Source organism: Myodes glareolus, chromosome 21 (genome assembly GCF_982192425.1).
Source record: "Myodes glareolus chromosome 21, mMyoGla1.1, whole genome shotgun sequence".
NCBI classification, from domain to species: domain Eukaryota; kingdom Metazoa; phylum Chordata; class Mammalia; order Rodentia; family Cricetidae; genus Myodes; species Myodes glareolus.
Window position 1 is genome coordinate 18,420,958 of NC_142046.1, and position 21,029 is coordinate 18,441,986.

Here is a 21,029-nt window from a genome sequence, read left to right on the forward strand (position 1 = left end):
GCCCCTTTTTCCTAGAGAGCCCAAATTGTTGGTCACAATTATCACTTCAATTTCCTGTCATCCAAATTTCATTTAATCCTGTCATTCAATTTCCTATATCCAAGGAGTCTGGAATGTTAAGTTGGGAGTGTACACCCCTGCCCCTTGCATCTATCCCAGCCCCCAGGCCTGAGAGTTGTATTGGTCTGAACTCCAAATCCCAGCATGCCAGGACCTGACCCCTTCCTGGGGGATCAGGACCACTCCCACAGGGTATTTAAGTGAACTCCCAAAAGAGGAACACATGATCTCTTTCCCGTTTTCCCCTCAGGGCCACCCGAGAGTGCAGAATCCCTTTAAAACTGGATATTTTTAATTTGGCTTGTTGTGATTTGGCTTGATTGGGATCTTTGTGTTGGCAGAGAGCTTGCATTAGGAAAAATTCCTAACACTTAGTAGGGTGGCACTGGAGCAGAAGTGGGGGCCATTTGGTATCAGCACCTCCTTTGATTCTTTGGACATTCAGAGGTTTTGAAACATACTGGTTCTTCCCAGATTTACTTGGAGCATCTTCTGTCTGGCATGGACACGACATCTGGGATGCAGGCCAACTGTGGGCAGCTGCCTGACTCCTCCCATGGCCTGAGTGAGCTCAGGTATTTCCAGTAGTCAGAGGGAGGTAGGACTCTGAAGCAGAGAAGGTTCCAGAGAACAGAATGCGGGGGTAGCCCCTGCGATGTCAGCACAGACTCCTTACTGGCTTCTTTGGACAGTAAACCTTTTGTCTGGTCCTAGGAGTTAGCAAGCTGAGACTGGAGAGACATATTGTGCCAAGATGACCTCATCAGGGGCCTCGGTTCGAGGAAGAACAGTCTAGCCATGCAACCGCCTGGTTCAGGGCATGGGGAACCAGGGTGGGCAAGCATGGGAAGACAGAATGCCCAGGGCCACCACAGCAATATGGAGACTCCCGGCTTAGTGATGAGGAAGGAAACGTGAGAGGCGGAGGTCACACAAAGAGCTAGGTTCAAGTTTCACAGCTCTGCTCTGCTGGCCGGCCAGGAGAACTGTCCACTTGGCAGCTGCCCCAGCTGGGCTGGCCAGGAAGCTGGGGTAGTGGGAGGTTCGCTCCTGCCCCAGTTGTAGGCGGAGACTTTGAGCCAGCAGCAAGGGAGTGGGTGGCCTGTTCAGCTAGACCCAGATGCAGCTTGGGTAAGAAGGGAGGGGCAGTGTCCTGGCAGCCCCTTCATGGGCAGGGTTGGGACAGGCTGCTGGCTAGCTGGGACCTCCCTCTGCCTCTGGTTGAAAGGATCACGGACTAGATGGGAAGACCGTGGGTAACTGGGGTTGCAGGAGAGGGCTCCCGTATGGGAGGGTTCTGCAGAGTGCCTTCCCCGCTTAGGCCCCCTTCTTACCCTGTTGCAGCCTTCAAAGAAGGCCCTGGATCTGAGACCTCAGGCCTGTGACTGAGCTCTTATTCCACGTGTCCCCTGCCCTGATCCTTGGGAAGCTGAGGGCGGGAGCTGCAGGGGCCAGAGGGCAGGTTCATGAAGCAGCTGGTCTGAAGCAGGAGGAGCAGTCTGGGGGCCTGGCCGCCCCATCCCCCAACCCTGCTGTGACTGGCTGGGCTGGGAGGGAAGGGGCACGTGGCAGATCCCCAGGCCAGCAGTGTCGGCACTGGGTAGAGTCTGGAGAGGAAGGAGGTGCTGGCAGGTGTGTGGTGCCTGGTGCACTGTTTTAAGGAGCAGGCACTACCTGGTCCTGCAGAGCCCTGACTGGGCCCATATTCTGCTGACTTGCCCTTGCTAGAACCCTCTCCGGAGCTTCTGAAGAACTAAGGACATTCAAGACTAAGGTACGAATAGACTCCTGCCAAGGGGAATGCCTTGTCTCATCCCCGGAAGCTACAGAGACTGGCAGCTGTCACTGTAGGGATGGGGATGACCTGAGAGACTGGAAGCCAAGGACAGCTCCTGCCCGCAAGTCCACCCACTCTCCACTCCCAAGGTCTCTCAGCATAGACTCCTGGGCCCTACCCTTGGAGTGCGGTGCTGAGTGGGCGGCTTGGCTCTGACCTGCTCTGTCTCCTGCTGTGTCTAGTGAGGGCTCAGGAGTGCAGACAGGTGGAATATGGGACCACAGTGGGTCCAAGTTCCCAGACTGGAGTGGTGGTGGCGGGGAATCGGGGGAACATTTGGCTTTTGGATCACAGTGCCCTTTGCTCAGTGCGGCTGATCAGAGGCCTGTGACCTTGGCCACCCTAGGAAGCCTGTCACCGCCTCAATCTTTCTCTGAACTAGAGGTAAGAGTCACCAGCCTCAGATTGTTCTGTAGCAGTGAGCTGTCACCTACACCTGATGGTGGAAGTTAACTCCCTTCATGGTAACAGGCACAATTCTAAGGACCCAGCACTCTGGGTCATAGCCAAAGCCTTTGCTTTTCTTGCTGATCCCAGGAAAGAGCACAGGAAACCCCTTGGAGACATCCTACCTACCCTGTGCTGGGCGGGATCCACTCCTTGGGAGATATCCTGGGTACCACTATTCCTGGTACACTTTTATCACTACATGTTGGTGGATAGGGAGATGGGGTGGTCCTGGAGGAGGGTCTTTTGATGAGCCCTTAAGGGTAACTGGAAGAACTGTGGATGGGACAGAGAGAAGTGAGGTCTCTTAAGTCAGTGTCTGAGCCCCATCTGAAATCCAGATTCCTGGAGGGGAGTGTGTGTCTAGACACCACAGCCTCCATTGGCTTCTGCTGGGAGCCATTGAAGGATCAATAGCTTATGTGGGGTTGAGTGGGAACTGTCCTGGGGGATCGTACTAGGGCCCTGTCTACTGCTAGCTCCTGTTTGGAGCTATTGCCCCTTGCCTCCTCCACATGGCCACCCACCTCGGCCTGGCTTTCCTTGCATGCAGGTGACCTCACACATTCCTATCAAGGCAGTCATGGCTCCAGTGGGCCCGCAGTCTTTCTTCCCGAGTCTCATCTGGCAGCCCTAGGGCCCTTCTCTAGCTCAGACCGGGACAGGGCCCTCAACACTTGTGGGAAACTCAGACTCGCCAGGCCCTGGGTGTTCTCACCTCTGTATCATGCTGTCCGGATGCCCAGTGCTCCTGTGAGGACATCAGTGTCCCTCTGAGGCCCCTTTCTTATGCCTAACCCATACAATGTAAAGGAATATTCCATATCAGTCCTCACGTGCCTGTCCTCTCTGGATACTGCTCTTCCTTAGGCCTCATTTGGGCTATCTGCCACTTGTCTGACACCCACACCCTACCCAGAGCTGTCTCCCCTGAGCCCAGCTAGAGCCTGCTGGGTATCCGGCCTTGAGACATCAATACTGAATGGGTGAGTGAGTGAATGGATGAGTGTGTGAACGAGTGGGTGAATGAATGAGTGAGTGAGTGAGTATGTGAATGAATGGGTGAGTGAATGAGTGTGTGAATGAATGAGTGAATGAGTGAGTGTGTGAATGAATGAGTGAGTGGGCAAGTGGATGAGTGAGTGAATGGATGAGTGAATGAGTGAGTGTGTGAATGAATGAGTGAGTGAGTGGGTGAGTGGATGAGTTAGTGAATGGGTGAGGGAGTGGGCAAATGGATGAGTGAGTGAATGGGTGAGTGAGTGGGTGAGTGGATGAGTGAGTGAATGGGTGAGTGAGTGGGTGAGTGGATGAGTAAGTGAATGGGTGAGTGAGTGGGTGAGTGGATGAGTGAGTGAATGGGTGAGTGAATGAGTGAGGGAGTGGACAAGTGGATGAGTAAGTGAATGGGTGAGTGAATGAGTGAGTGTGTGAATGAATGAGAGAGTGAGTGGGTGAGTGAATGAGTGGGTGAATGAGTGCGTGAATAGGTGAATGAGTAAGTGGATGAATGAGTGAATTAGTGAATGGGTGAGTGAGTGACTGAATAAATATATGGGTGAGTGACTGAGTGAGTATATACCACGGGGAAGCAGCAGAAAGAAAGCCAAGTATGGAAGCTCCAGGTACATGGACATGCACATTGTCCAACCCTACAGTGTCTGCCCTACACCCCATCTGGCCTGACTCTCTTGTTGGCTCCCTAAGGTACAGAAGCACTAAGTCCCCATGGCTTCGCTGAGCCGAACCCTACGCATGGCCGCCACCTGTCCTCAAGGGATATCTGTTCGGAACCTGGGACTGCAGCCCCTAGCCAGGGATGCCCGGCCCACTGCCAAGAAGAATGTTCCATACCAGCGGACCCTGAAGGAGGAGGCACAAGGCTCCTCGGTGGTGCCCCAAGGACCAAGCCAGCCCCTGCCTAGCACGGCCGATGTTGTGGTCATTGGCGGGGGCAGCTTAGGCTGCCAGACCCTGTACCACTTGGCCAAGCTGGGTGTAGGTCGTGCGGTGCTGCTGGAGAGAGAGCGACTGACGTCCGGGACCACCTGGCACACAGCAGGTGGGACCCTGGGTGCTGGCGGGTAGGCGTGGCACAGCTGGAGTGAGTCTGGGAGGGGCCGCAGAGTTGGGGTGGCAGGCCAGCCAGACTCTCTTCTCCAAAGAGCTGTGCCAGGGAGAGTGTAGGTACTGCCTGTGGCCCTCTGGGTCGGGGTGAAGCTGGGTCCAGGCAGCTGTCTGTACCAAGAGCAGGAGCCCCTTCCCCAGAGAAAGCCACCAGGTAGAGGCATGCCTGCTGGAGAATGACTGGACCTGCATGGCAGGGGCTGCATTTTCTGTGGAACTTTCCTACTGACCCTGTGACAACCTGAGCACCCACAGTTTGCATGCCCTCAACCCTTTTAACCAGTGGCATGCTGGTGCACAGCTGCCAATTTGGTGTGGTGTTAACACTTGTACCTCGGCTGCTGCCAAGAGGCCCACTGCTCTGAGCCCTCAGCCCATCTCCCAAGGCCATGTCCAGCTGGGCTGTCACCCCTGCCCCTCCACGTTACACCAGCCTCATTTCTGGCATGTACCATTCAGCCCCTGCTGTTGAAAGTAGTAGTCTTAGGAAAACTGGGTTATCTGGGTCCAGTAAGTTTTCTTTCTTTCTTTCTTTCTTTCTTTCTTTCTTTCTTTCTTTCTTTCTTCCTTCCTTCCTTCCTTCCTTCCTTCCTTCCTTCCTTCCTTCCTTTCTTTCTTCCTTCCTTCCTTCCTTTCTCCCTCCCTCTCTCTCTCCCTTCCTTCCTTTCTTCTTTCCTTCCTTTCTTTCTTTTTATTGATATTTATTGAGCTCTACATTTTTCTCTGCTCCTCTCCCTGCCTCTTCCCTCCCCTTCAACCCTCTCCCATGTTCCCCATGCTCCCAATTTATTCAGGAGATTTCATCTTTTTCTACTTCCCTCCAGTCAGTTTTCTGTCTCACGTTCACCTGCTCTGTGACTTTGAACTCAACTATTCACTGCCTATAAAGTTTACCTGTAACCTCTCAAAGTCAGGTTTGGTAGCTTAGGCCTATCATATCAGTTCTTGGGAGCAAGAAACAGGAAGAAATATTCAAGTTCATTCTTGACTACATAGCAAGTTTGAGGCTAGCCTAGGCTTCTCAAGAGCTGCTGAGGACTCTTGAGGTCACCCTAGGCTAGACTCCGCACCAGGCCTGGCACGCAGATGGCACTTGTTAATGGGAGGCATAGCTATTGTTGCTTGGAGCTGCCCCGGAATAGCCCTAACCTCCAGCTGTGGCAGGCGACGTCCTACTCAGCCTCCCTGGGCTCCTCGTTGCTGCCCATTATTTGGCTGGCAGAAGTGGGTGTGATGCCACCCTGCAGGGGACTGATGGTGCCCTTTTCTGGGTCAGGCTTATTGTGGCAGCTGCGGCCCAGCGATGTGGAGGTAGAGCTTCTGGCCCACACACGGCAAGTGGTGAGCCATGATCTGGAGGAGGAGACTGGGATGCACACAGGCTGGATCCAGAACGGTGGCCTCTTCATCGCCTCCAACCGGCAGCGCCTGGATGAGTACAAGAGGCTCATGTCGGTGGGTATGCGGGGTGGGTATGCGCCTAGGGAAAGCTGGGCACACTCTCTGCAGGGGGCTCAGGTGGGTGACCGGATTCCCTAGGGGAAAAGGTGGGGGGTGTGCCCTTGAGGAGCTCACATGGATGCTGTATTCTTTGTGGGAGGGGCAGCGAGGGGGAGGAGGCCCCAGCAGCGAGTGCATGCAACAATCCCTTAGCACTGGAAACAAGGGCCTTCAGATCTGGGTTCAAACCCTATCCCTGCTCTTTGCTGGCTGGGCTACCTGGGTGGAGAGGTGTGACCACACTCCTCATTCAAGATTCCTGGGGAGTGTGGGGGAAGAGGCTCAGCTGATAGAGCGCTTGCTTAGTGTGCACACCCACAACTCTGATTAAAATGATGGGGCAGCTCACCTGCCTTGAATTTAGAGCCATGCAGAGTTACTGAGTTTTACCTATGAAGTAATCTGAAGCCTGGCATAGTGCTGCATGCCTCTTACCTCATCAGAAAGATCAGGAGCTTAAGGTCATCCTTGGCTATATCGTTTGTGACCAGCCTGGGCTACATGAGACCCTGTCTCAAAAAGAAAAATATTCTTGGAGAATCTCATCACCAGTCAGGTGAAGGCCTGTTAAATAGGCCATCACCTCCTTTTGATTGGCTGCCGTTGGCTAGTTAAACATGGGGCATGGTCTGTTTGACAGTGCCACCAAGGCGGGATCTTGGTGTTTCTTGGGAAGGAAACTTGGAAACCTAATTTTCAAACCTGAAATATGAGACTGAGGGTCATTTTAATTTTATTATGTCACGCCAAGCAATTTGTAGCTTGCCTTGTTCTTGTCTAAGCTCTTAATCAACTGCCCTAATTTCTTTTAGCCCACTTCTGGGAGTAGATGTTCAGTCTCTCCAAACCTGTCACCAAGCTGCACTCCAGCAGATACGAGAGCCAAAGGGATATGGCTTCAGACCCTGCCTGTGCACTGGCTCTACCCCTTCACCTCCTGCTGGAGCAGACCCAAGGGTTCTCTGGGCATGGAGACCTGCTCAGACTTCTAGAGGCAGCAGGGTTGGGGTTGAACCTGGCGCGTCAGGTTGGATGAGTGGCCTAAAGACCTACTTTTCATGAGCTCAGGTATTTTCTTCTGCGTCCCTCTAGTTAGGCAAGGCCTATGGGGTAGAATCCCATGTGCTGAGCCCAGCGGAGACCAAGGATCTGTATCCACTGATGAACGTGGACGACCTCTATGGAACCCTGTATGTGCCAAAGGATGGTACCATGGACCCTGCCGGCACCTGCACTACCCTCACCAGGGCAGCAGTGGCTCGAGGAGCTCAGGTACCCATCACTACCAATTCTGGGTCTTTGCTTTGAGCCCACCCCCTTTCCCTCCAAATCCTGAGACCTGGAACAAGCTCCATCCTTGGTTTGATCTGTGGTCCTGGGCCTGTTGGAACCTCTCAGCCTTGGGGTCCATTCTGTCCAGACATCTGCATTCCCATCCCCCTTCCCTCAAGGATCCTACTCTGCCACAGAGGAAATCTCTGGATCCATTCTGAACATTTTGTCTTCATTTGCCCTAAACTACACTTACAGTAGAGAAACTCAAAATGATGACGGGGGATATGCTCTCCGGATAAAAGTATTTGATGCACAGCTTGTACTTCCAGCATTCATGTGATAGGTGACTGTAACCTCAGCACTGGGGAGGGTAGTTAGGAAGATCACTGGGTTTCCTGTCTGCCATCCTAGTGGACACAGTGAGCCCCAGGTTCAGCGAGAGGTCCTATCCCAAGGGAACAAGGCAGAGGGTGATAGAGGAGGGCACCCATGTTCTCTGTCCTCTGACCTCCAAATGTGTATGTATATCCCACTTGCATGTTTCTGACTGTGATAAAACACACCGACAAAAAATACCTTGGGGGAGGAAAGGGTTGACTGGGCTTACAGCCAGGTTATAGTCTATCATTGAGGAGTAAAGGTGGGAACTCAAGCCGTTAGCCTCATCCTATCCCACCGTCAAGAGCAGGGAAGGATGAGCATACCCGTGTTACCTGCTAACTAGCCCAGTTATCTTTCTTCACTCATGCCGTCCGGACTTAGCCCAGGGAATGGTGCTGCCTACAGTGGGCTGGGTCAATTAATAACCAACACATTTCTCCACAGACACATTCATAGACCAACGTGACCTAGATAATTCCTCAGTTAAGATTCTTCCACGGTGATTTTAGTTGACAAGTTGACATTCTAGTTATTTCTAGATTGAAATTCTAATTATTTCAAGTTGACAATTAAAACTAACTAGCACAGTGCATGCACCCATGCACATGCATGCACACCTAGACATCACACACAACACACGTACACATCCCCCATACATACCCAGACATCACACATAACACATGCACATAACACATGCACACACAACCAGACACCACACATGACAAAGATAAATAAGCAAAAAAAGCGGTAAAAATGTCAGTCAGGACTGTGAGCATTTTGGTGTGTTTCTCTTCAAGTGTTTCCGTGAAAGCATAAACAGACACATCGTTTTATGACTTAAAAAAAAAAACCCAGAGTGATGTACAAACATATTTCCATTTCTCAAATGAATCTTACCTGCTGAAAAACAGCCAGCTACTCTCTTATTCCGAATGAGCGCCCTCACCCCTCCTACATCTGCACAGGTTTTCCAACCAAGGAAGGGAGTGGGTTCTGCTTTCTTGTGATGTGACTTCCGTTTCTCCGACCAAATGAGGGAAATAGAATCAGGAAGTGTCCCTCACAGAAGCAGCATTCCTGGTCCCATCCAGTATGTCGGGGATGGAGAACAGGTCTTCAGAAATCTCCACGTGGCTTTAGGTGCTGTCCCCCCCCCCTTCAGGTCATCGAAAACTGCCCAGTGACTGGCATCCGCGTGCGGGTGGATGACTTTGGAGTGCGGCGGGTGGCAGCCGTGGAGACAGAGCATGGCTCCATCCAGACATCCTGCGTGGTCAACTGTGCAGGTGGAATGGTGCTCCTTGGGCTCCCCCCCAACTCTGGTCTCACCCCTTTCTGGGCTGGAAAGTCAAGACAGGCAGGAATGCTGAGGAATGTCCCATGTCCCCTCGGGTGGCAGCTGAGTTACTCTCCATTCTGTTCCCAGGAGTGTGGGCGAGCACTGTAGGTCAGATGGCTGGGGTGAAGGTACCACTGGTGGCCATGCACCATGCCTACGTTGTTACTGAGCGCATCGAGGGCATCCAGGTAATCATCGGTGCCAGGTTCTCTGCAGTGGGAGGGCGGGTGAGGTCAAGGACTTTGCCCTAAAACCTACCTAGCTTGGGTGCAGACAAATGACCCGGTCCTCAGGCTTAGGCACCTCTTCTGTGCAAGGGAGACCTCTGGGTGCTGGCAGACTTCATGAGTTGGCATAGTTGGCACAGTGGATTTGATGGTGTGGCCTATCTTGGATGCCATGGCCTGGTTTCTCTTTGATATCTCATCTGATAGCCAGGGCTTTGTTCAGAAGACGCTGGTTCCTGGCACTCAGTATCTCTCGGAGAGCCTCTGCTGAAGGAAGCCCAGACCTGGTGCACCTGCAGGCCCCTGGAGTTAATAGCCTCCCGCTCTCTCCCCTCTTGGTCTGCTCTGCTCTGCTTCCTATGCTGGTGGCTGGTGGTTTTCTGACACCTTGTCACTGACCGTCCTGCTTCCCCACACCAATTTTCTGAGCTGTCTCCCCCATCCCCGCATCACTCCTTCTAAACCCATTGCATCCTCCTCTTCTCCTCTTCCTATCCCCTGTATTCCCCATGCATTCATCCTTCTTTTTCCATCCCTTTATCCTTATTGACCGCTTTTTCACCTATTTATCTTTCCATTTAATTCTTTCCCTCTCTCCTTTTTGCTACCCCACTCTTTATTCTTCCTCAGTGTCTTCTTCCATCTCCCCAGCCATTTACCAATCTACTTACCATCCATCCATCCATCCATCCATCCACCCACTCATTTTTCCTTCAGTTCTTTTTTTAAAGATTTATTTAATTATTGTGTTTACAGTGTTCTGCCTGCATCTTGCCTACACACCAGAAGAGAGCATCAGGTGGTTGTGAGCCACCATGTGGGTGCTGGGAATTGAACTCAGGATCTCTGGAAGAGCAATCAGTGCTCTTAACCTCTGAGCCATCTCTCCAGTCCCCATCCCTTCTTCTTTAACGCCTTCCATTCGTTCCCCCATCCATGCTCCATCCCTCCTTCTCTCCATTCACCTTTCCCTCCCTCTATTCTTCCTTTGTACATCTACTTGCTAATTCTTTACAATGGGAATCTAATCCTCTATCCAGCCAACACTGACTGGAGAGGCTTCATCTTTCTACTCCAGGAGGTGGAACAAAAACAGAAAAAGACCCAGTTTTTGCGTGAAGAGTAAAGGGGGATCATGTAGACAAGCAAAGGAGAACCCCCCAAAGAAACTGCAAAGGTTTCTGAAAGGGAACCCCCCCCCAGGGGTTCTAGGGCTCTGAGTAGATCCTGTCCCAGTGGATCATACTCAACTGACTTCACTTAGGCCAAATATGGCGTGACGTGGTATGTCTGACGTCTCTAACCAAGATTGGAGGACCAGCTTGATTTTTGAGGGGCTTCAGGAGAGGGAGGAGGCCATCCCTCAGTGAGGGTTTGAGGGTGATGGAGAAGGTTCATCACAAAGGGCATGGCATTTAGTTTTGACTGACAGTTCAGGGAACTGAGCCATAGGCTGTCGGGTGAGGAGAGTGTGAGAGGCCAGACTGCTCTTGTTTATGGGCCAGTGATGAGAGTTGTGGACGCCTGGACACCCACTTTTCTCCATACTAGAAGCCTCACCCCTGGGGCCTGCCTCCCCCACTCTACATGAGTTTGGCTGCCCTCCTGCCTCCAAGATGCCAAGCCTGGCTGTTTTACAGTGTGAATGTAGGAGACAGTATGGCAAAAGCCTGGGTCTGGTGGGTTCCTGCCACCAATCCCAGGGCAACTCCTCCAAACACACAGTAGGTCCTTATGCACAGAAACACCTACTTTGTACTGTATTATGTGAGCAAGAAAGAATGGCCATGCTGACCCCTGAAGCACAGAACTGTGGGGAGAACCCACTCCCCAGGTAGCCACCAGGGGTCACTCTCTGACCATGAATGGATCCAGAAGAGCTATACTGAAGTTGGGAAGGTGTAAAGTAAAGGGGGGCAGGCAGAGGATATGTCATAGACTGAGGTTGCTGAGAGGGTAGCCACAGGGTGTCCACTGAGGGGCACCACCCCTCAGTTCTAGCTAGTTTCTCTTGGTGCCTGACAAAGTCCTCCTTTTGGGAAGCAGTAGGATGGACTGCAGTTGGCCATCCCTCTCCCAGGAATGTCAAAGTCAGGAGGAAGCTGCAGTATTATATAGTCACTCAGGGGTCCCTGTGTGCCTTTAGGTATAAGAGCACATGGATAGAACCATTAGCTCCCAGAGTTCAAGACTGTGCCTGATACAGTCTGGTATGAGAAGAGAGTTCCCAGGCCCTATCCCTCTTTGTGGAGGCTGTGGGTCTGAAACCAGACTCTTCCCATCTTCCCATCTCCAGCCTAGAAGAGTGCAATCATTATTCTGATTCATTGCATGTGTGTGTGTGTGCACGCGCACATGTGTGTGAGCATGTGAACATGTAGGGAACAATTTATGGAGTTCTACCATGTGGGTACCTGATATCAAACTCAGGTCATCAGGCTTGGTGGCAAGCCCCTTTACTCAGTGAGCCACCTCAACGGGCCATCTTTCTCTCCTCTCCTCCTCTTATTTCTGCTCATCCTCCCTGCCCTCCCTCTTCCTGTTCTCCTTTCCCCTCCCCTCCCCTCTCTTTGTAGATCAGGCTCCTCCTTTTGAACTGATTTTGTAGCCAAGGATGACCTGGAACTCCCGACCATCCTGTGCTTCACCACACCGAGTTGGTGCAGTGCTGGGGACGGAATCCAGGATTTCAGACTTGCTGGCAAGCGCTGTACCCACTGAGCCACATTACCAACTCTGACTTTCCTTTCCTTCAGCAGGGGTAATAGTTGTGCATGGAGTTGTGCTGAGACAGAGCAAGTGGTGAAGGGAGCAAGGTCTGGCAGGAGCTCATGGGGTAGTTGTGATGACAATGGTGACAGAGGAGCCTGCAGTCACCTAGCCAGCTGCTGCTTCAGAGGGACTAAGAAGAGCAGGAGCAATCAGGCTAACTGTCAAGAGGAAGCAGCCAGCAGGGTTTGAAGCAGCTCGGGGAGAATAAATTGAGGTCAGAAGTTGGGATAAAAATGGGAATAGGGCCGTACTATCCACTAAGAGTAGGGTGGACTCCTGTATGTAGAGAGAGGTGGAGTTGCTGGGTGGACATGTGTGTGCTGAACTGAGCACTTACTGTATCCTCAGAGTTGTAGGGACCTATGGGGAGAGTCAGTACTGAGGTGAGTACTGTCTTGTTGGAACAGGAACGTGGACATCCCTGGCCACCAGGGGTCTCCACGATCCTGCGCTATAGCTCTCTGGGCGTGTTAGTACAGGAGGTGGTCCTGGCAGAGCTAATCGGTGCTATTTTAAAGCAGTATTTGGGGACTGAAAGCATCCCTGAGCTTCCAAAAGTGGTCCTTAACTTGGCCGTTTTGATTACCGCTCACTGCGCACAAATGAACAGGGCCACTGCAAAGGGTTCCTGCCTGTCTCTGTTTGTTTCCTTCCCTGCTCATCTCCAGTGCGGGAGAAGGTGCCACAGGTCTCCTCAGAGCAGGGCCTGCCTCGGGGCATGGGAATCAGGCCGGCTTGACGCCTGGGGCCTCTCTGCTCTGCCTTCCAGAACATGCCCAATGTCCGAGATCACGATGCCTCTGTCTACCTCCGCCTGCAGGGCGATGCCTTATCTGTGGGTGGTTATGAGGCCAACCCCATCTTCTGGGAGGAGGTAAGACCCCCAAGGGTCCCATGGCAGAGAAACAGAGGTGCTCCTGAGAGCTGGCACTCAGGTACACAGAAGCTAGGGTGGGATGGTTGCCCACCTCAGCATGAGGCAATGCTAAGACTCCAGTGGAGCTTGCAAAGATCCCAGTGTTTGGTCTGCTAATAGAAAAGATACAGGTCTCCCCAGGGCCACAGTGGGGCCTCTGGGCTGGAGGAGAGTTCAGGGCATCACCCAACTGTCTCATCCACATAGCCATGAACAATGATCAGATGGCCATTCTGCACCAAATGCCCCTTTATTTCTGAAAAGTGTCGGGGAGACTAAGATAATATCCCCCGTCTCAAGATGTCTGGTGGTAGGAAGTCCAACCAAAATCTAAGAGGTAAATAATGCAATGTGGGTGGTGCCTGCACCCCCAAATATAGTTAGCAGCCTATGAATCCTCCATAGATACTGGGGGTCAGGTTGTAGCACAGGTGGACAGGATGACCCGTTGCCCGGGTTGGAGGCCTAGGAACAGCTCCAGCTTAACCCACCCCCTCTTGAGAAAGGGTCTCACTGTATAGCTCTGGCTGTTCTGGAACTCACTCTGTAGACCAGGCTGGACTTGAACTCTGAGATCCCCCTGCCTCTGCCTTTCGAGTGCTGGGATCAAAGGGGTGTGCCACCATGAGTGACTTAGCTTGCCCTTCTTAAAAGCAGAAGGGAGGTCAAAAGGCCAAACACAGGGAAACAGTAGGGAGGGCAGGTGCATGGAGGGTTTTGCGGGGGGGGGGGTTGTGGTAGGTAATTGGGAGCCATGGGAGGCTCCTGCACGGTTTGAGAGAACAGGTTAGAGGTTAGTGCCCAGCTGGAGCCCACAGGAACAGTGCAGGGAAGCGAGGTGAGGGTGGAATGAGGAAGGAAGGGGTGTGGGAGAGCCCACAGGGGAGTCCTGTCATCTGTCTCCCGTGACCTGGTGAAGTCAGTCACGTGCCCTACTTGCCTCAGGGCTGGAGCTGTGTCAGAGGTGAACCTGGAATGGATTGGCGCTTTTCTCGTGGTGGATTGACAGATTTCGCCCTGCTGCCTTTTCAGGTATCAGACAAATTTGCCTTTGGCCTCTTTGACCTGGACTGGGATGTGTTCACCCAGCACATCGAAGGTGCCATTAACCGTGTCCCTGTGCTGGAGAAGACGGGGATCAAGTCCACTGTCTGTGGCCCTGGTGAGTGGGAACGCTAAGGCCGGAACAGAGGCAACCTTGAGTCCCTCTGGTTGACTGCCTTCCTGAGGGTGACTTGCCTCGTGTTACCTGATCTTAGCTTTTCTTTATTTCGTCTCTGGGAGAAAACCCAAGCTAGCAAGGGCGGCAATGTATCCCTGGGCAGGCAGCCCATGAAGCCTCTGACCCAACACTGAGACTCTAGACCCCTTTCACCCCCAGAACACGGGGTTTTCATCTGTAAAATAGGAATGTGGTACCCGACCTGGCACCGTGTGAGGTAGAGTGAGCACAGGAAGACGGACCATCTCTAGCAGTGATTGCACCCACTCCAATTCTCACGTCCCTGGTCAGGGTCCCCAACCACTGGCCTCACCCCTTGTTCTTGGGTAGCCAGAATGCTGTCAGGTTAGAGATGATCTCAGCACAGAGAGATTCCTGGCTAGGGGTTCTGAAGATCCTGCCTCCTCTCTGTTCTCCAGGAGGCTAAGAAGGGTGAGTTTAGCTCCCAGGCCCTCTCCCTGTAGGTTATCTACAGAGTAGCCACTGTTCACAGGGCACTCCAGGCTCCGCCCCAGAGTGAGGGTGCAGAGGATCCTAGGAAAGAGGCCAGGCTGGAAAGTAGGTCCATGCTGATAATGTGAGATTCAGGCAGCTGCACCTTGGAGATAAGTGTGGAACAACCCAGCAGCCCCACACACCTAGGGCTTATGTACTCACCCTGGTCAAAGTCCACCCTTTTCTTGGGTGAGGATTGCCAGCCTGGCAGGGGAGACACAGGCTGGGATGCCTAGGGGAAGAAGCCTCTCTTAGTTACTCTTCTCATTACTGTGGCAAAATATCCTGACAAGAGAAACGGCTTATTTTTGGCTCGCAGTTCAAGGGCACAGTCCATCATGGCAGAAAAGTCCTGGAGGGGGAGCTTGGATCAGATGGTCACATTGTATCCACAGCCAGGAAGCAGAGAGATGAATGCCGGGGCTTAGTCTAGGGCCGAGCCTAGGGAATGGTGTCACCCACTTTCAGCATGGGTCTTCCTGCCTTAATTAGCCTAAGTCTGCTCCCAGCATGCCTCAAGGTTGACTTAATCTAGTGATTCTTCACAGTTGAGAGGTTAACCTCCTGGGTGATTCCAGATCCTGCCAAGTTGAAGGTCAGCATCAGCCACCAGAGCCAGCCAGCGCTGGGCTGAGATAAAAAAAAAAAACACACACACACACACACGGCAGTGTGGAAACGTGGTCTCGGCAGAATCTCAGGGTGTGTATCCTCCTTTCTACAGGGAAAATGGTCCTCCAGTTCAGGTTCCTTGAGAATCAAGCTCAGAAAGATACAGGATAGCCCAAAAGGAGACTGTCTTCAGCTCCACAGACTGAGTAGTCTATGACTGGGAGCCTCTGGGCACCACAGCGTGTGACCTGGGAAGTAAAAACAGAACACCAGTCAGCAGAGGTGGCATGGGACTGAGAAGTCACAGACTGGGGCCAAGCCAGTCACTGACAGTAAAGCCTTATGGATGGGAGGGAACATCAGGGAACCAGGAGGCTAAGGGTCTTCTATGGGACAAAGTGGCCAGCCCATCTCAGGAGACATGGAGGGTACTTTGGCCCTCTGTGGAGGCCGGCTCTCACTGTCTGGGCGTGCTTGGTGGCTACAGAGCAGCCGACTCAGTCTGTGTGCATATGTGTGGCTGACGAGGAAGGCTGTGGCACCGGGTGCAGTCCCAGGGAGGCCAGATGGAGTCAGCTGCTAGCCTCTGTGAGCAGACCGAGAGCATGCCTGATCTGGGACGTGGGCGAGGGCTGTGACTCACATCCCTGCTCAGCCAGAGTGGGACTGATGGTGAGAAACACAGGAAGACTCCCAAGGGCATGAATGTCCCCAGCGGCTCTCTTTGTCTAATTAGCCTGGAAGCTGTCACTCCCCATGGGGCCCTATTTTGGGGAAAGCATCCTTGGGAAGATGGCTTGGGTCTGGTCTCTTAGCAGTGGGGGTAGATTTGGGGGTAGGTTGGGGGGTGGATAGCTTTTCTCCTTGCCAGACAACTCAGAGGTTTGTGCCTCCAGAATTTAGAGATGTCCCAACCCCAGACTTTGGGAAGGCTAGGGGCAGACAGAGCTCGTAGACCTAGGCTGGCTGAGAACTCAGAGATAGGTTGGGGTGGCAAATTCAAGTCCTTCCATTCATGCTGCTAGGAGTTCCAGTGTCCTTAAGTTTCTCAGTCTTGCTTATGTTCAAAATCTAAGGAATCCTGTACTCCACACCTGGCCTCCTGACCAAAGTTCCACTCCTAGCTCTGACAAATCTTTTTTGAGACCCCTCTTATCTTTTTTTAAAATATTTATTTTATTTATTATGTATACAGTATTCTGTCTGTGTGTATGTCTGCAGGCCAGAAGAGGGCACCAGACGTCATTACAGATGGTTGTGAGCCGCCATGTGGTTGCTGGGAATTGAACTCAGGACCTTTGGAAGAGCAGGCAATGCTCTTAACCTCTGAGCAATCTCTCCAGCTCCCCACTCTTATCTTTTTAGACCTGGACATGGCTCCCATCGCCTTCTCCAGCCGCTCTGGTCCTACCCAGATGACTGCCCCCACCCTCACTCATACAGTCTAGCCTCACACAGGACCCTGGAGAGTCACCTGACCTCCATCCCAGGCCTTCTTCCCCTCTGCGAGGCCTTCTAGTAGAAGGGTAAAAAGCAGTTGGCCCTGCAGGCCAAATTCTTCCCCTTCCCCGTTGGTTTTTCAGTGTAGCATCATTGTGAGCTTCACCATACTCGGCTCATCCAGGTCTGCCAGCTTTGAGCCCTCCCTCAGGATACTCATTCCAATGCCAAGTCCTTCTGAGCACACAGGACTACTGTGGAACCATGAGAAAATGCTGAACTCCTATTTGGCCAGTGTGTGTGGTGTGGTGGATCAGGAGACCCTCTGTTTCAGCCTCTCACAGCCTCTTTCAGGACTGTTTCTTGTTGTCCAATACCATATCAGGCTTTGGCACTGATATCGGGGATGGACCTTCCTGTGGGACAAATCGGGGTGGTCCCTTCTAAGGGACAAGTGCTCGGTCGCTTGGACCTGTCTCCTCTGCCATTGCCATCTGATGTGCCAGCAGCTTCTTACTGTTTGAAAGCTTCCTCTTGCTCCACAGTCGGTTGCCTCTGAGCTCAGATACTGTGCCCATCAGCAGGTTGGGATTTACTCACCCTCCGGGGAGCATGGGCATGCAACTTCTCTACCTGGGATTGGATGGATCTGGGCAGCTTTGCTGAGTGACTGGCGCACAGCAGACCCCAGCCAGACATTTTCCTCTCCTGTGATAAAACACTGGTGGTAATGGTTCATGCCATGCAAGACTACTGGGAGCGTCTAGGTTACTTTGGGGGCACCTTCTATGAGACACCTTCATTTTCGCTTATTTGGCTGTTTGGATTCTGTCTGTCTTGCTGTCCGACCAGTTCTGCTGGGTAGATTGAGTTCTGTTCTGTCTTGACTGTCTTGACTGTCAAGACAGTTGTGGTGAAATACAAATGTTTGTATGATAACCCAGCCCTATGGAGTCAGTCCTGGGACCCTGATTGATCAACAGAGGAAACTAAGGCACAGAGGGGCAGAATGACTTGCCTGAGGAGTCAAGCAGGGATGAATTCATGACTGTGACTAAAATGTCCCCTGATCTCTGAGGCACCCTGGCAGCAAAGAAAATGTGATCACTAATTAAGAGCACACATTGAGTACCTGGCTAACCTCTATGCTGAGCCTGAGTCCATGGCCTTTAACAAGGCTGGTCCTTGCTCTCAATATCCGGTGGGCAATGATACAGGAAGATGGTGGCTCAGTGGGGGGAGCTGCACCACTATGTGGTCAAAGAAGGCCCTTTGTTGGTGGGGCAATGACGATGTTCTTGGGATGAATCTGGGCCCATGGGGCAGTGCTGGTCCTAGGTGAAGTGCTTAGGGGAACAAGGACAGGAGCAACCAGGGAGGCTCCCTGGAGGAAACAGTATTGTCTTGGGTCATAAGGATGAAGGATTTCAACAAAAGAGATATCCAAGGACCACTTTCCTACCCATACTGTCCTGGGATACCCTACCCCAAGGGCCTGAGGTCTGAAGGAGTCTGAGGCCTTCCTTCTTTTCAGAATCCTTCACGCCCGACCACAAGCCCCTGATGGGGGAGGCTCCTGAGCTCCGTGGATTCTTTCTTGGCTGTGGCTTCAACAGCGCAGGTGAGGGGGCACCTGACGGGGAAAGGCGCTGGTGGTATGGAGATGGGGAGGCCTGTGGTGCAGGGTTCAGTCCTGCCAGAAGGTGTGCCACCCTCTCTACCCAGGTGCGAGAACAGGGTGGGAGCTTCCATGGTGATGGGTATGTAAAGTTGGGTGTGGAAGGCGTGCGGAGAAGATTGTAGCCCTGCATTCCCACCTCGCCAGGCATGATGCTGGGCGGTGGCTGTGGGCACGAGCTGGCCAATTGGATTGTCCATGGGCGCCCGGAGAAGGACATGTACAGCTATGACATCAGGCAAGTGTGGTGGCTGGAGCTAGAGAGAAGGGCAGCGGGGGAATAGGGGTGAGGGCTATTTTAGGAAGGAACCTTCCTTGAAATCCAGATGATCTCTTGGAAGTGGGGCAGCAAGGGTGGGAGGAAGTAGGCAGTGGTTGGTGGGAGGTGTCAGGAGGAGCACCTAGGTTTGGCAGGCCACAGCCTCTGCAGAGTCCAGAATCTCTTGGCCTAGGTCCTGCCTGACCCACTCTCCTCATCATCAGAATCCCATTGTTCTACTGCACAGACTGGGAGACTGAGGCTGGGGGAAAGAGTCCAGCTGAGATCATTGTTAGGACCAGGAGCTGGGCTCTTTGTCTGGTAGCCAGGCATGAGTCGGGCTCAGTCAACACTGGGCAGGTTCTGCCCTATGATGCAGGACAATCAGCATGGACAAGCTGGTGTGGGTACAGAGAGTGACTTGAGTCTGTGTGGAAGCTCTGGGTACTGAACCATGTAACTTGGGTCAAATGCTGATGATAGGAACCTGAAGGCACTTGCTCCACAGCCTGCTACAAAGGTTCCCAGCCAAGGAACAGGAGACTCCTTAGTTCTGTCTAGCCCAGGCTCCATATCCACTCTTAGAATAGCCACATAGACCTGTGCAGTCTGGCCCATTGCTGGGGCCATATCAGGCCCTGCAGGGGCAGCACAGGGACCGAGCAGCCAGGAAAGAAGCTGCTTCTCGGTCTGTTCCGTCTGCAGTCAGTGTGTGTTCCTGGTCAATAGTCTCCAGGCGGAACCCAGTTGCCCTGCTGGCCTGACATGGGGACAGAGTCGGGTGGAGGGGCTGTTGGCTCAGTGCAGAATGTCCCAGAGCCCTGCCAGCTTGTCTCCTCTTGGCTGGATGAGAACATTGCACCCATGGGGGAGGTGGCGTCTGCCATCACGAAGACAGATGGCCGAGTCTGAGAACCCCAGAGTGCCACCCCCTACCCGGCTTCTGGTGCTGTGAGGTCTGCTCTATCCCCTCAGAGACTGTCTGTAGCCATGCCTATGTTTTCCTATCAGAGAAGAATGTTCTAGAAATGGTACAGCTGCAAGGGGCCTCAGGGAAGGGCCTGTTCATACTCCTCCCACTGTAAATAGAGCGGGGCAGCCTGACCTCCTTCAGCTGTGTGGTCAGAGCCACAGGACCATCCTCAGTGCCCCCTTTCCAGTGTCAGGACCAGATTAGCTAGGGTCAGCTGTACCTTTGCAGGACACCTGAGTACCCATTGTGGACTCCAGGCCTGTGTGTGTGTGTGTGTGTGTGTGTGTGTGTGAGAGAGAGAGAGAGAGAGAGAGAGAGAGAGAGACAGAGAGAGACAGAGAGAGAGAGAGACAGAGAGAGACAGAGACAGAGACAGAGAGACAGAGACAGAGACAGAGACAGAGAGACAGAGACAGAGAGAAAGAGAGAGACAGAGAGACAGAGAGGTGCAGAGGAAGACATACACAGAAAGAATCACGGGTTGGGGGCTACACAAACCAGAGCCTCTTTTCTGTGCCCATTTTCCCCTTATGGGTCACCTATTTATAACTTGATCAAGGACAGGATGCACGCCTTCACCTTCATCTATAAGGAGGCACCCTCATTAGGGGACATGTGTGGGTAGGGCAGCCAGCCACTGGGTCCTGGGCATGTCTAAACCCCAACTGCAAGGGAGGGTCCCATAGCTTACTCAGCACTAGGGGCCTCCGGAAGATAGCAGATACTTCTTTCACAGCCAAACAGATGGGTATCAGTTGCCTACCCAACACCCCCACCTGTGTGGCCCTGGGCTAGTCCTTTCTCTTCACTGAGCCATAATTTCTGGGTCTGTGAAATGGGAAGATGGACCACCCATCACCCCTGGCTATCTTGGGCCATATGTATGATTGTTTGACCCAAGCTGGTAGAAGTCCACTGTGTACTGGTCTCCTCATGACACCCTTAGCTAGGTTAGCTGTGAGAGGAGTGGTTCATGACCAAGTGAAGAGGCTAGCCCAGGCCCAGACTGCAGGCTGGATCCCTGACAGGTTGTCCGCAAACAGTAATTCATCTCCTTCATTGGCGGCAGACGCTTCCATCACTCGCTTACGGACCACTCCCGTTGGATCCGTGAGCGCAGCCATGAATCCTATGCCAAGAACTACTCAGTTGTCTTCCCCCACGACGAGCCACTGGCAGGACGCAACATGAGGAAAGATCCCCTGCATGAGGTATACCGGATATACGGAAGTTAAGGCTGCTGGAGGGCCTTGGGGTGTTAGGGTAACAGACACATGTGGGGTACTCTATTGTATTCCATGAATTCTGTATAGGGTGCTGTGCCAGGGTTGGGGTGGGGGAGACCAGCTCCTGCAGGGGCTTTAGATCGAGTGGAGAGGCAGATGTCCTGAAAACCAGACTCAGGGGTGGGGGAGATAGCTCAGTTGGTAAAGTATTTGCATGTAAGCATGAAGGAAGACCTGAGTTCA

General features: G+C 52.8%; 1 protein-coding gene across 1 annotated transcript in view; it reads left to right on the top strand.

Moving 5' to 3' along the window:
* The first annotated feature begins 1,191 nt into the window (after nucleotides 1-1,191).
* Nucleotides 1,192-21,029, top strand: part of Sardh (sarcosine dehydrogenase) — a 60,602-nt gene continuing 40,764 nt past the window's right edge. Inside the window, exons 1-11 of the mRNA XM_087899825.1 lie at nucleotides 1,192-1,834; nucleotides 4,052-4,406; nucleotides 5,748-5,926; nucleotides 7,064-7,243; nucleotides 8,790-8,913; nucleotides 9,054-9,154; nucleotides 12,735-12,839; nucleotides 13,914-14,043; nucleotides 18,185-18,271; nucleotides 18,476-18,566; nucleotides 20,630-20,771. Of these exons, the coding sequence (XP_087755951.1) occupies nucleotides 4,073-4,406; nucleotides 5,748-5,926; nucleotides 7,064-7,243; nucleotides 8,790-8,913; nucleotides 9,054-9,154; nucleotides 12,735-12,839; nucleotides 13,914-14,043; nucleotides 18,185-18,271; nucleotides 18,476-18,566; nucleotides 20,630-20,771 (1,473 nt within the window). The 5' untranslated portion in view covers nucleotides 1,192-1,834; nucleotides 4,052-4,072. The remainder of the gene's footprint in view (nucleotides 1,835-4,051; nucleotides 4,407-5,747; nucleotides 5,927-7,063; nucleotides 7,244-8,789; nucleotides 8,914-9,053; nucleotides 9,155-12,734; nucleotides 12,840-13,913; nucleotides 14,044-18,184; nucleotides 18,272-18,475; nucleotides 18,567-20,629; nucleotides 20,772-21,029) is intronic.